The sequence below is a fragment of the Physella acuta genome, unplaced genomic scaffold (genome assembly GCF_028476545.2).
Source record: "Physella acuta isolate Inbredline_101_S28 unplaced genomic scaffold, ASM2847654v3 ptg001806l, whole genome shotgun sequence".
NCBI classification, from domain to species: Eukaryota; Metazoa; Mollusca; class Gastropoda; family Physidae; genus Physella; species Physella acuta.
This window is the reverse complement of record NW_026733316.1, coordinates 34,858-49,491: the sequence shown is the minus strand read 5'-3', so window position 1 is coordinate 49,491 and position 14,634 is coordinate 34,858. Positions and strand designations below refer to the sequence as shown.

General features: G+C 38.3%; 1 protein-coding gene across 1 annotated transcript in view; it reads left to right on the top strand.

The window, feature by feature from the left end:
• The window catches only part of LOC131930575 (protein Wnt-11b-2), a 73,307-nt gene that overhangs the window by 42,739 nt on the left and 15,934 nt on the right, over positions 1-14,634 (top strand). Inside the window, exons 3-4 of the mRNA XM_059287116.1 lie at positions 2,417-2,556; positions 2,986-3,129. Coding sequence (XP_059143099.1) covers positions 2,417-2,556; positions 2,986-3,129 — 284 coding nt within the window. The remainder of the gene's footprint in view (positions 1-2,416; positions 2,557-2,985; positions 3,130-14,634) is intronic.

The window sequence follows — 14,634 nt, the reverse complement described above, 5'->3', positions numbered from 1 at the left end:
GGTGTGTAGCCTTTTCGACACGTTTTTATTTGTGTTGACGCCGCCCACGACACGTTGGAATGTTACGATTACTGACGAAATAGCTACCTCCCCCCCCCCCCCCACCGATTACTGACGAAATAGCCACCCCCCCCCCCCACACACACACACCAAGTTACCACAATCTAGCCCCGCCTCGATCAGTTAATGAAAAACTTTTTAGTTGAAAGACGTGGGAATTCCCCTTTCTCCCCTTCCCCCCCCCCCCTCTCCTCCCATTATTTTCCATTCTTCTTTGTTTTCCTTCATTTTTAAATTTATTTTTCTTGAAATTCCTCGCTATGTTTTCCTACAAGTCAGGTCTAAATTTGTCAAATGCCGTCTCTAATCTACACTCCCACGCTTAAAAACAATCAAGAGAAAAAAATTAACATTTGCCAAACTATAACAAACCAAATGTATAGACAAAAAAAACAAACCTAATTACTCCATTTCTTTCGTATCTCGTCGCTGGTTTTTTTTTTAATACTTTACGTTCAGATGTGAATTGCCGTACCTCTTCTGATAAACAGTACAGTAGCTAAAAATACAGGATAGGGGATAGGCGCACTTCACATAACACTACATATATTGGGTTGGAAGTACTTCACATAACATTATATATGTTGTAAGAGCCATAGACATAATCTCAACGTAAGTGTATTCTACGCTGATGTTTGTCGTCTTGATCTGTACGGCTAGGTACAGAGAGTTGACAATTATTTCTGTCAAAGAACAAATGTCTAGCATAGAACAAATATCTAGAACAAATGTCTGGAACAAATATCTAGAACAAATGACTAGAACAAATGTCTAGCACAGAACAAAAATCTGGAACAAATACCTAGAAAAAATGTCTAGAACAAATGTCAACCAAGAACAAAATGCTAACAAAGAACACATTTTTAGCACGTAACACTTTTCAAAAGTAGCATATGTATCAAAGCCTCAGAAAAGTGTAATTTTTAGCCTACTAACCTATATCAAAGTCTCAGAAAAGTGTAATGTGTAGCCTACTAACCTATATCAAATTCTCAGAAAAATGTAATATATAGCCTACTAGCCTATACCAAATTCTCAGAAAAGTGTAATGTGTAGCCTACTAACCTATATCAAATTCTCAGAAAAGTGTAATGTGTAGCCTACTGAACTATATCAAATGTCTCAGAAAACGTAAGATGTGTACCCAAGTCTCTACAAAATATGAGATGTTCCAAATTTCCACAAACAAACAAAAAATAAAATATTGTTTAAAAATCTTACATAGAACAAGTTGGGACCTTCCATTGCGAGACCTTGAACCTAGGCCGAAATTTGAGTCGCCCATTGTTTCCTTACTCCGCGCTCTACAGTGAAATCGGTTTGGCATTTAAATGACCGACGCTGTATCTGGCCAGGCTGCTTTCTATCTGATACATTTTATTTCTGTTAATCTGGTGGGTGAATAACCGACTTGCCAGATTGGAATGTAGGAGCCAGTTCATTGATTGTTAATTTGTCGTGTTTGTGTTGGGGTGTTGGTATCATGCATTGAGCCTAAGAAACATTACAACGGGAGTGCGAATCTTTTGGACAAAAACTAGTTGGCCAGAGAATATTAGCGGCCCCCGTGTGAAACATGGCCATGTGGCCACACTATAATATGACCATGGCCTTTGGGGGAAGGGGTAGCAAATGGCCACGTTATAAGCAAGCAACTTCTGTGACCTAAAGTTAACTACATCTTCACATTTGTTAAAGTTCGGGTAGACCCATCATTGTTGTTCCCAATATTGCTCCAACGACATTGCTATACCCATATTATTTCATACACCTCATTATATTTTCCATATTTTAATGATTGATTAAATGTCTTCTTCTCCATCGCCTTTTTGCATCACCCAGTGGAGAACATGTCATCTACAACATTATCTCACGTTTTTCTGTCATTAGCTAAGTTTTCCAATTCTTTCTTTTTCACAAATTTAATGTTGTTTTACAATATTTCAGCGCAATGTGTTTTTGGGTCTACTTTCTGTGGATTCCATGATATGCCTTGTCTGCCAATGCTAGTTGCCCGTTTCCCCAACATAATATGACCTATCCATCTCATTAATAATTATGCCCATTAAATTCTCCAAATTTCAAAGGATAATTACTTAACTGTACCTATTAAGTTTTCCTAACTACAATGTGTAATTAATTAACTGTACCTATTATATTTTCAAAACTTCGATGGATAATTAATTAACTATACCCATTACATTTTACAAATTTTACGATTAAGTAACTGATCCCATTATATTTCCCATACTGCACTGACCAAATGAACCCATTATATTTTCCATATTCCACTGACCCTATGAATCCATTACATTTCCCACGATTCACTGACCAACGAACCCCTTACATCCACCAGGTACAAGAGAACAAGCCTATGTGTACGGGATCTCGTCGTCTGCGCTTGTCCATTCCATATCCCGGGCCTGTAGCATAGGCGTCACCACCAAGTGTAGCTGTGGGGCCCTGCCAACAACATCACCGTCAGATACTTTTAAGGTCAGGATCTTAGTTGAAAGCGAAAGTTGCCAGTTAAATTTTAAATATAAAGGCCAGTTATGTAAATGTACAGTGGCCAGCTAAGTAAATATGTTGTTGAATTATTAAAATATAAAGTACCTTTTTTTATTAAATAATATATTGTTCCCTTTATTAGACCATATATTAAAAATACTAAAATATAAAAATATATATTATATATATATATATATATATATATATATATATATATATATATATATATATATATATATATATATATATATATATTAAAAGTCATTTAAAAATACTGTGGCCAGTTATTTTTAAAACTTATTGGCCAGATGTTTTTAGACAACACAGTAACCAGCTGTCCTGTCCTAAACTATACATGAGCCTTGTCTAAACCTGTAAAGATGTTGCCCTAAACCTTGTCTAAACCTGTTGCAGTGGGGAGGTTGTGGCGACGACGTCCAGTTTGGGCTGCTGTTCGGGGAGACGTTCACCGACGCCACGCTCACAAACAAGAAGGGAAAAGACAAGGGCTCCAAGAAAGCCATGATGAATCGTCACAACTTTCGTGCCGGTCGGCAGGTGAGATGGTTACCTTAGGCTTTATAGGTACAGGTGAGGTGGTTACCCTAGGCTTTATAGACAGGTGAGGTGGTTACCTTAGGCTTTATAGGTACAGGTGAGGTGGTTACCCTAGGCTTTATAGGTACAGGTGAGGTGGTTACCTTAGGCTTTATAGGTACAGGTGAGGTGGTTACCCTAGGCTTTATAGACAGGTTATGTGGTTACCCTAGGCTTTATAGGTACAGGTGAGATGGTTACCCTAGTCTTTATAGGTACAGGTGAGGTGGTTACCCTAAGCTTTATGTACAGGTGAGGTGGTTACCCTAGGCTTTATAGGTACAGGTGAGGTGGTTACCCTAGGCTTTATAGGTACAGGTGAGGTGGTTACCCTAGGCTTTATAGACAGGTTATGTGGTTACCCTAGGCTTTATAGGTACAGGTGAGATGGTTACCCTAGTCTTTATAGGTACAGGTGAGGTGGTTACCCTAGGCTTTATAGGTACAGGTGAGGTGGTTAACCTAGGCGTTATAGGTACAGGTGAGGTGGTTACCCTAGGCTTTATAGGTACAGGTGAGGTGGTTAACCTAGGCGTTATAGGTACAGGTGAGGTGGTTACCCTAGGCTTTATAGGTACAGGTGAGGTGGTTACCCTAGGCTTTATAGGTACAGGTGAGGTGGTTACCTTAGGCTTTATAGGTACAGGTGAGGTGGTTACCCTAGGCTTTATAGGTACAGGTGAGGTGGTTACCCTAGGCGTTATAGGTACAGGTGAGGTGGTTACCCTAGGCTTTAAAGGTACAGGTGAGGTGGTTACCCTAGGCTTTATAGGTACAGGTGAGGTGGTTACCCTAGGCTTTATAGACAGGTGAGGTGGTAACCCTAGGCTTTATAGGTACAGGTGAGGTGGTTAACCTAGGCGTTATAGGTACAGGTGAGGTGGTTACCCTAGGCTTTATAGGTACAGGTGAGGTGGTTACCCTAAGCTTTATGTACAGGTGAGGTGGTTACCCTAGGCTTTATAGGTACAGGTGAGGTGGTTACCCTAGGCTTTATAGACAGGTGAGGTGGTTACCCAAGGCTTTATAGACTGGTGAGGTGGTTACCCTAGGCTTTATAGGTACAGGTGAGGTGGTTACCCTAAGCTTCATAGACAGGTGAGGTGGTTACCCTAGGATATATAGGTATTCTTTACAGGTTATACAAAAGTGTACCTGATGTAAACCAATCATTTTGCCGATTTTAATGATTTAATTTAATAATCAAAACCGCCTTAAACAACCGGTTACAGTGAAGTTTGTATTAAGTATGTTAAGGTTATGTCAAGTTGTATGAAATGTACATAATATATGTATGCACCTACCTGCCCCCCACCTCCCTCCCCCCACCATCTCCTTTTTTCCTAGTGCCATCCTCCCTACTTTGAGTGAGTTAAAATACGACTCAAACCTAAATACGCCGCAGACTTGTTGTTTCATTACCAACACGTTTTTACGTATTCTAAAGTAGCAACGGAGATATAACTACTTTGTTGGATACAGTTCACAAAGATATCGCTTTAAAATAATTCGTGAAATAATTAATAATTAAATCGCACAATTAATTCAAATTAATTTAAGCCTAAACTTAATAACTTTTAGCTACCGGTAAAAATCGTCACAACTCAATTCTTATTATTACGTGCGTGTATATATATATATATATATATATATATATATATATATATATATATATATATATATATATATATATATATATATATATATATATATATATATATATATATATATATATATATATATATATATATATATATATAATGTTCCGATATCGACTGCATTAAAACTGCACCATCCCAGAAAAATTATGCAACACGTTGATGAGTTTTGCAGCACAGATGTGTGATGTAATAAATGGAAAAACACAAAGGCATGCTGGGGCTGCTGTATCAAACTGACGCATGCGCCGTGCATGTTAAAAAGCGCTTCCTGACACCAAACCCTGATATGATCTGTCTGTCGACGCAGACGTATGCGCGAAACGCTTTTCTTTCACGACTTGAGGCTTGGAGTAATTGGAACAGACCTTCGGCGCTGGGGTGTGGGGGTGTGGGGGTGTTCTTTTGGCCTCAGCATGGGTTCCAGAACACATGAGTTCTAGAAAACATGAGCTCTAGAATATACAAGTTCTAGAACACACGAGTTCTAGAATATACAAGTTCTAGAATATACAAGTTCTAGAACACACGAGTTCTAGAATATACAAGTTCTAGAATATACAAGTTCTAGAACACACGAGTTCTAGAATATACAAGTTCTAGAATATACAAGTTCTAGAACACACGAGTTCTAGAATATACAAGTTCTAGAATATACAAGTTCTAGAACACACGAGTTCCAGAACACATGAGTTCTAGAATATACAAGTTCTAGAACACACGAGTTCTAGAATATACAAGTTCTAGAACACATGAGATCTATAACACACGAGTTCTAGAATATACATATAACACATGAGTTCTAGAACACACGACCTCCAGAACATACATAGAACACACGAGTTCTAGAACATACATAGAACACACGAGTTCTAGAACATACATAGAACACACGAGTTCTATAACATACATAGAACACACGAGTTCTATAACATACATAGAACACACGAGTTCTAAAACATACATAGAACACACGAGTTCTAGAACATACATACAACACACGAGTTCTTGAACATACATAGAACACACGAGTTCTATAACATACATAGAACACATGAGTTCTAGAACATGCGATTTCTAGAACATATGTATAACACACACGTTACAGAACACACGAGTTCTAGAACACTCGATCTCTAGAACATACGAGTTCCCCAATACATCCGATCCAAAACTCATCAGTTCCCAAACGTATCGACTATGTGAGTTCACATTTTGACGTAAATGTTCACAAAGTTTGCTACATTTTTAAATTGACAAAGTACATTCCAATCAAGAATTGTTACTGATTTAAAAAAAAAAAAAAAAAAACCGTAAAAATCCACCAAACATTGCATTACAACTGCTGAATTTTTAAAAATCTAATTTGCATAATCGTAAAACAATATTTGACTGTTGTATCAAATAAAGTTTTGCTACGCCGACCGAAAAGTCCTAGATCCTAGAGACTTTAACTGTTTCTTTTCTTTCATTCCCGCCATCCATACAAAAACAAGTTCCCATGTAAGAACATAATGACGGTATTACCTTCAAGGATCAAAACTAATCTCTCAAAAACCATGCATTTTGTATGTTTAATTTTTTATTTTTTATTTTTCTCTTTCTTTTTGTTTCGGTTTTTTTTTTGTTTTTTTTTTTTTACAAATTTGATTCCTACATTAAAAAAAATATATTATTTTGTATTTAAAAACCGGTCGACGGAGTCGGGGTGTCGTGCTCTCGGTTCGTCGGGTGCTGTACATGGGTCAGCTGATAAGTCAATCCTACATCCTATTGTGCTGAAACAGATTCGTCTCTTGTACGTCCGCACACACAAAGAAACAAATTCAGGTGTAAGAAGATAATTGCGGAGTCAGTTTACACATAGCAGAAGCAATCTCTTTGAAATCTCGATTTAAAATTGTATTTTTTTTTATGTAGCTTCTCATTACTTTTTTTTTTATTCATAAAAAAAAAAAAAATTATAAAAATTAAAATATCACTTGTCATCTTTTTTATGCCGCTTATTGTCGTGAGAATTCAGTCCATTTTAATAATCTAATCTAATTTTTCTATAAAGACAATACAATATATTGTACATTATATTTTTCTTTTTTTTTCTTTATCTAACCATATCTTTAGTTCATCACATTTGACGCTAAAGATCGGCTTTCCGATCGCGACAGGGGAGAGAATTCAGAATGACAGTTCGTACCTAGTTATACCCCCTGGCCGCCATAGCTCGCCGAAAGAGCCGGAAGTTCATACATTCTGTTGTAGTTATTTCCAGCGCCATCTTTGCACGGCAAAGACGAAGTGGAAAAGGGAGAGAAAAATATGTCTTTTTACTTCTGCTCGGCTACAGACCCGACGATAATCACCGCAGGTATCTCAGATAACGAGGGACGATGAATGAAAGGATGAAACAGCGAAAACTGGGAGCACGCCTTCAAGCAAGCAGAAAAACACAGTCATTTTAAACTTGGGCCGTGTGTTTCACACAGCGTCTGATGCGAATGTACAAAGTGCTTCTCTCACACACCTAAATATTTTAATCTGTCTAAAAGCGAAATATTAAACTAATAATAATAATAATAAATAATGATAAAAATAAAAATAAGCAAATAATAATAATAGATTAATTATATAATGAATTAATAATAATAATAAATTAGTAATGCAATGAATTAATAATAGTAATATTAAACTAATAACATAATGAATTAATAATAATAATTTATAATAAAATAATAAATTTATAATGATAAAAAATTAATAATAGTAAAAAATAATGATAATAAATCAATAATAATAAAAATAATAAAATAGTAGTAGTAGTATTATTAGTAATAATATAGGTTATATTTAAAACACCATAAAAATATGAATTTTATATTTTACTAATTCTGCCTATTATTTCTTTTTAAAAGGCATGCTATACACAATACTGCAAACAATTCGTCTTTAATGAAAACTGCGAATCGTGAAACCACTAGGTTTTAGGGTGACCCCTAGTACACTCAGCTTTAATTAGTACCCAGCACTGGAAGTATATCCACCTGGCTATCGTTGGACTGATTTGTCGTCCCCACAAGTAGCAGAACACCCCCCCCCCCCCCCGCTTACTCATTAGACTTCTTCTACATCAAAGTTTAAGTAGCAACACATATAAGATGGATGAGATATTTTGTTTTGTTTGAAATAAATTATTAAAAAAAAAACGATGTCACATTTTAAATGCGATGTATCACACAAAAGACAAGGTGTATGCACTTTTTGACAACAAGTATTTCCAAAAAAATTGAAAAAAAAATTAAATTGTAGGCTGCCAAATTATGTAACATAAACTTGTGAGAATTTAATTTTTCTGTGATCTCTTCATGATTTACGCCTCGTTCTATAGTTGACACCCAGTAGCACGAACATCGTTAACAATTTATCGTCTCCCCTATACCAAAACAAGAGCGACACCACGATTTTTTTCTTACTGCCCCACCCCTTCGTCCCTCTCCCCCCCCCCCCCCCACCTGGTAAATCCCGACATGGAAAGCGATTTTCTCCCAGTGTGAAGCAGATCCTGGATTAAGTGTACCCCAGGGTCGGGCTCATTATGAGCTTAGTTTGTAATGCATGTACATTTACAGGCCTAGCTTAGCCAGTTATAGGGTACAGTATCAGATATATGATCTTTGGTTGGGCTGTATGGTAGCTCATACTATACATACATACATACATACATACATATATATATATATATATATATATATATATATATATATATATATATATATATATATATATATATAGTACATGGAAATGTATTCTTTCCGATTTTTAGTGAACTAACAGTTATGTAAAAGGGTTACGATACTAATTATAAGTGTGTTTTTAATTATAATTAGCTGTGTCGGTGCATGCATAACGATTAGACAGTGCACCTGTCATGTCTGAGTCAGCTCCGGGTTGCTGGGTAGGGCTACAGGTCGCTGGGTAGGGCTACAGGTCGCTGGGTAGGGCTACAGGCTGCTGGGTAGGGCTACAGGTCGCTGGGTAGGGCTACAGGCTGCTGGGTAGGGCTACAGGTCGCTGGGTAGGGCTACAGGTCGCTGGGTAGGGCTACAGGCCGCTGGGTAGAGCTACAGGCCGCTGGGTAGGGCTACAGGCTGCTGGGTAGGGCTACAGGTCGCTGGGTAGGGCTACAGGCCGCTGGGTAGGGCTACAGGCCGCTGGGTAGAGCTACAGGCCGCTGGGTAGGGCTACAGGCCGCTGGGGTGGAGGGAGTCGGGTGGCTCGTACTATAAACAAGCTATTTGGATACTGTGTACCTTGAAAGGGGGGAGGGTTTTTTTGTGCGAAATTCGTTTAAAATAAAGGTAAAAATTGTCTTTATGGAGAACTTTGTGTGGTCAAGGCCATAATATTAACTCTTTGTAGGTCGTTTAAACTTTCATTCATGTTTACTTTAGACCACGTGATATCCTTTAGTTCAAATCAATCACGTGATGAGGGCTGCACCAGCTGCGATCATGTAGCACAACATGGGTCCTTTACACCACGACCTTCACTCCAACCCCTTCACGCCAACCCCTTCACGCCAACCCTTCACTCTAAGCCCCCACACCAAGTCCTCTGTTTGTTTTATATTCAATACCCTTATCACTATTTTCTCAAGGCTTTAGTCGGGTGGTATTTCGTCTCAGAATCTATTCGCACAGCTGAGCTTTTTTTTTCTTTCAATAATTAACCGTCAAAGTAAAGCAAGAAACGGCTGCGAAGTTTCGTATGAGCGTCGTAAGCCACCCATATAGACACAGGCAGAAGGCAAGGGGCCATGGCGTACGAACACTTCCCAATTCGTTAGCTTTTCCTTCATCTGCTTCTCGTTCCGACTCAATTTTTCAAACCACAAAACAAATCCGGACCAGAGTGTCAACGTCACACAGACTCTCCCAGTGTACCATGTGACACGGAAGCAAGACAAGTGCGCACGCGCGAGGAGCTTTGATCTCGCTTTTTGGTAAGAAAGAGTTGGGCTTAGGGGGTTGATAGAGGATGATGGGACGGGTTCAGATTTGAGGCAGGGGTGAAACTTTTCAACTGCTTGAGTAGTACAAAGGGAACGGGAACCAGATGTGCGTTCAAAGTCTGCACAAATTTCCCGCCAACTCCGGCCGGAGGTACTCCGCAGTCGCGGGTACTGGGCTATAAATAGAACATCTCGTCAACACGGCTGTCGCTAATTAAATCTGTCGCACCCGCGGTAAATAATAGACGTTGTAAAACAACACAAAAAAATAATTGCTTTGATTTAATCTCGTTATCTTTCTTGTTGCTTTAGGGGTTAAACGATAGGATAGAGGGGTTAAATTTTCATGAAGGATACGTGGCATAATTTATTTTGCCAAGAACAGGAAATTTCTTTTGAGCGGTTAGAAGCAAAGCGAAGCGGTGGGTTTAAAAAAAAACTTGTTTCAAGTCTGAATATATGTCCCTCAAGTGTGTTTAAAAAAAAATAAAGTCCCCGATAACATTTTGATGAAGCTGGTTTTAGCTGCTTTTGTCGTCTGCGCTACCCAAAAGCCTGATCTAGCGGCCTATCTACATCATAGCACATCATAGCAATAATAGAAGTCTATAGCAGACACAAAACTTTTAGTTAAGGAATAACTTCAATAATTAGCAAGAGATTTCTAACTAACAATTTTTCATTTTCTATCAGATACCTTTTCGTTTACAGTTAACACAATTAACTTAACTTAGCTCGTATTTCATTTGATTTTTTGTTTCTAGCAAATTTCGCTTTACCATATTTTTAATGTTTAAAACAAGCTTAATCCAAGTTATAAAACCATTTTATTCGGCTATTTATTGAAACTAGACTTTAATGTGTATTTTAATTTTGTAGTGAATGGCGTATGAATTAAATAAAAATAAAGTGTCTGTAGCCATTTTTTTTTACTTTTCACCCCCCCCCTCCAAATCACCCCTATTATAAAAGTCACCTATTTTACACATTTCACCCCCCCCCCCCCCGCCAGCACCCCTCGTATAAGCACCCTTCTATTTTTTCTTTCACCCCCTCCCCATCAACCCTAGTATAACAGTCCCGTCCTATTTTTTAAACTTTTCTCCCCCCCCATCAACCCTAGTATAACAGTCCCGTCCTATTTTTTTACTTTTCTCCCCCCCCCCCCCCCCATCAATCCTAGTATAACAGTCCCGTCCTATTTTTTTTACTTTCGCCCCCCCCCCCCCCATCAACCCTAGTATAACAGTCCCGTCCTATTTTTTTACTTTTCTCCCCCCCCCCCCATCAACCCTAGTATAACAGTCCCGTCCTATTTTTTTACTTTTCTTCCCCCCCCCCCCCCCAATCAACCCTAATATAAGTCCCCTTCTATTTTTTACGTTTCTCCCCCCCCCCCCCCATCAACCCTAATATAACAGTCCCCTTTCTATTTTTTCTATTTTTTTTACGTTTCTCCCTCTCCCCCATCACCACTAATATAACAGTCCCCTTCTATTTTTTTACGTTTTCACCCCCTCCTCCTCCTATCATCCCTAATATAACAGTCCCCTTCTATTTTCCACATTTCACACCCCCCCCCCCCCATCACCCGTAATATAACAGCCCCTTTCTATTTTTTCACATCCCAAAACAAAACAACCAAGTGTCTCAAGTATTTAAAAAAAAATTTTTTTTGATGTTTCACGTCCTCAAAGCTGCCATCAACTTTCTCGCGCGGATTTCATAACTTTGGCGCATGCCGCCATTACCACGCCGTAAACCTCCGCCATGCTGCTCTCAGACGTCTGCAATCAAAGGAGACGGCACGACCAGAGAGCGAAAAATAGATATTTTGTTACCTGCGTGACGTCATATCATCTTCTGCAGGCGGCGGGGCAATGCGCATCTGTTTCTTACAGCCATCCAGCTTGAAGCAAAAAAAAAAACGAAGTCGTTTCTTACAGTACAAAAATGGAATGTTACTCCATGTGAAAGTTAGCAGAAACTTACTTTATAAAAATAATTATCGGTGTTGACGGAGTTGCCGTAAAAAAAAAGAAATTACTGTTATAAATAAAATATTTAAAAAATTTTTTTATTTATTTTCCGAGTCTCGAGTTCGGATCCCAGACTCGTCTGTAAGACGTCATTGAGTCAACTCAGCTCTGATGGGTACCCGACTCTCGTTAGGGGAACTAAGGCGTCTGAGCATAGTGCTGGTCAAACTATTCCCCTGTATGCCGAGGTAATTGAAACAGATACATTTCATCTGACCCATCTGTCTAGGACGCCAGCGGGAAAAGTTGATGAATGCAAATATAATTGGTTGTTATTGTAAACGTTTTTACAGTCACCGTAAAGACGCGAAGCGGAAAATTGCGCAACGGAAAACTAAGCACAAAAAAGTGCGCAAGACATGTTTGTTTTAAACTGAACATTTATAGACATTAGCAAAGAATCACGGCATGTAAATTGTAGCATAATTAAACATACAATTTAAAGTGTATTAATATGATTTATTTATTTTTTTTTACGTATTTTCTGTTTGCGCAGTTTCCAGTTGCGTAGGTTTTCGTTTGCGCATTTTTCTAGGACCCGTTTTTACATTTGTCTCAATTATGAAATGTAATTTAAAAAAAAAAAAAAACTTTCCTTGTTGCATGTACAATGTATTGAGTCTGTATAATCTACTTGATACGTCGAAAAAAAACAAAATGTATGTTTTTAGTGCATACAATCTTCCTCTCCTCTCTTCCTCTAAGCTATGTCATGCCCCCCCCCCCCTCTCTGCCCATGTTTTCATAAGAGAAAAAAAACCAGACGAAATGGTTTGCACTAGGAAGTTCCCATCGTCATTATAAATCCCCTTAGTGTGTCCGATTCAATTTACATAATTTAGCAGGTGGAAGAATAGCCCGGCAGTCTCGCAAATAGGCGAGAGATGCTGATAACGTTACCCCCCTCCCCACCCCTCCCCCAACACTGGAATACCCATGTCATAGACTAACCGGATCGTTGAGCTATAAACTACATAGATGGATGTAACAGAAAATATAACGTACAGCACATATGGTTTTACAACTGTTCGCCATTGAAATGCAAATGGCTTTAATTCACAAGGGTCCCGGTAGTGTTTCTCCCCCGAGGTCTTTGTGCTGATTTTATTGCCCGTGTCCTAGCGTCTCCCGGGGGTGGGGGTCAGGGTACCAATTTGTTTCGGCGGTAGGACTTATCATCGACCTGGGTATAACAGGTATACCCCGCCCCACCCCGTGCTGGTTACACTACAACGGCCTGTATGGTGTCGTGTTATGTTAAAGCTGTACTCGGCTGTATAGAGGACTATAGTAGGCTACTAGCTAGTGCAGTATTGTAGCTGTTTCATTACTGTACTCGGCTGTAGAGTACTATAGTAGGCTACTACCTAGTGCAGTATTGTAGCTGTTTCATTAATGTACTCGGCTGTTGTACTCGGCTGTATAGAGGACTACAGTAGGCTACTAGCTAGTGCAGTATTGTAGCTGTTTCATTACTGTACTCGGCTTTATACACAGTACTACTACAGTAGTATCTAATGCAATATTGTAGTTATTTCATTTTAGTACTATCTAGTGTAATATCGTAGCCACTTCATTACAGCAATATGTAGTGCAATGTCGTTACATTACTATCTAGTGCAGTATTGTAGCTATTTCATTACATTACTGTCTTGTCCAGTACTGTAGCTGTTTCATGATTGTACTCTGCTGTATACAGAGTACTACGACAGTAGTAGATAGGGCAGTTTTGCAGCAGTTAATTTCATTACTGTGGCAGATGTGCTGTAGACAAAGTACTTTCAAGTGCTGTATTAAGAAACTTCATTACTCTACTGAGTGAGTACTTGACTGTACAGAGTACTGCTACAGTGCTCATCACACGGCTGTCAACGATATGTATTTAAAGTGAACGACGAGTTATAGCTCCATGTAATTCCATTGAGTTGGGATTAACTGTTTAAACTCTAAACCTCACCTATTGAGCTCAATTTCAATGGGTTAGCATTAACTATCTAAACTTTAAACCTCATATTCAGCTACAAAATTTCAAAAAACGTCTCTTTTTCCACAAACTTGGATGAATAACCAATTTAAAAACTTCATTTCTATTCACAACATGAATGCAACTTATCTTTATAGGAGTACAGTTTAATTAATTTATTGACAAAAGAATGAGCTGTTTGATTACTTCTACGTCAAAACTATAAACATGTACATTCAATTCTATCATAAACTCAAGATACGCACGCACCGTTTAGATTGCCCATATGTCCTGCAGATGTGACCTATGACGGTTGTAAATATTGTTCAAGTTTCAAGGTTTTAAAACCAATTCTTATTGTTTTTTAAATTAATTTTTCATCATTTACTAAATACGTACTAACGAAATCCCAACAAAATAAGGTTAACCAAGTCATCTTGATTTAATCTACACGCGAGATTAACGAATGAACTTCTAACTAAAAATCTTCAATAATTTTACACAGGACATTTGTTATAGTCAGGTCTAAACGCGCCGTAGCTCACGAATCTGTCATACATATATCATTTAGAAACTCCTACATTAAAAGTCCCGTCTATAAAACAACAAAAGTGCTCTTCTCAATTTCTAAAATAGAAATAGCTTTATTATAACTGGAGCTCAAATTCTAGAATTATTGCCAGAAAAATGAATGGTCGTTCGTCTGCTTGAAACCAAGACTGATGAATTTACGGGGCTAGCAGACGGTAGAGCAAAAGTAAAACAGTCCAGTCCCACCTCTGCGCGACAGCTGATGCTCTT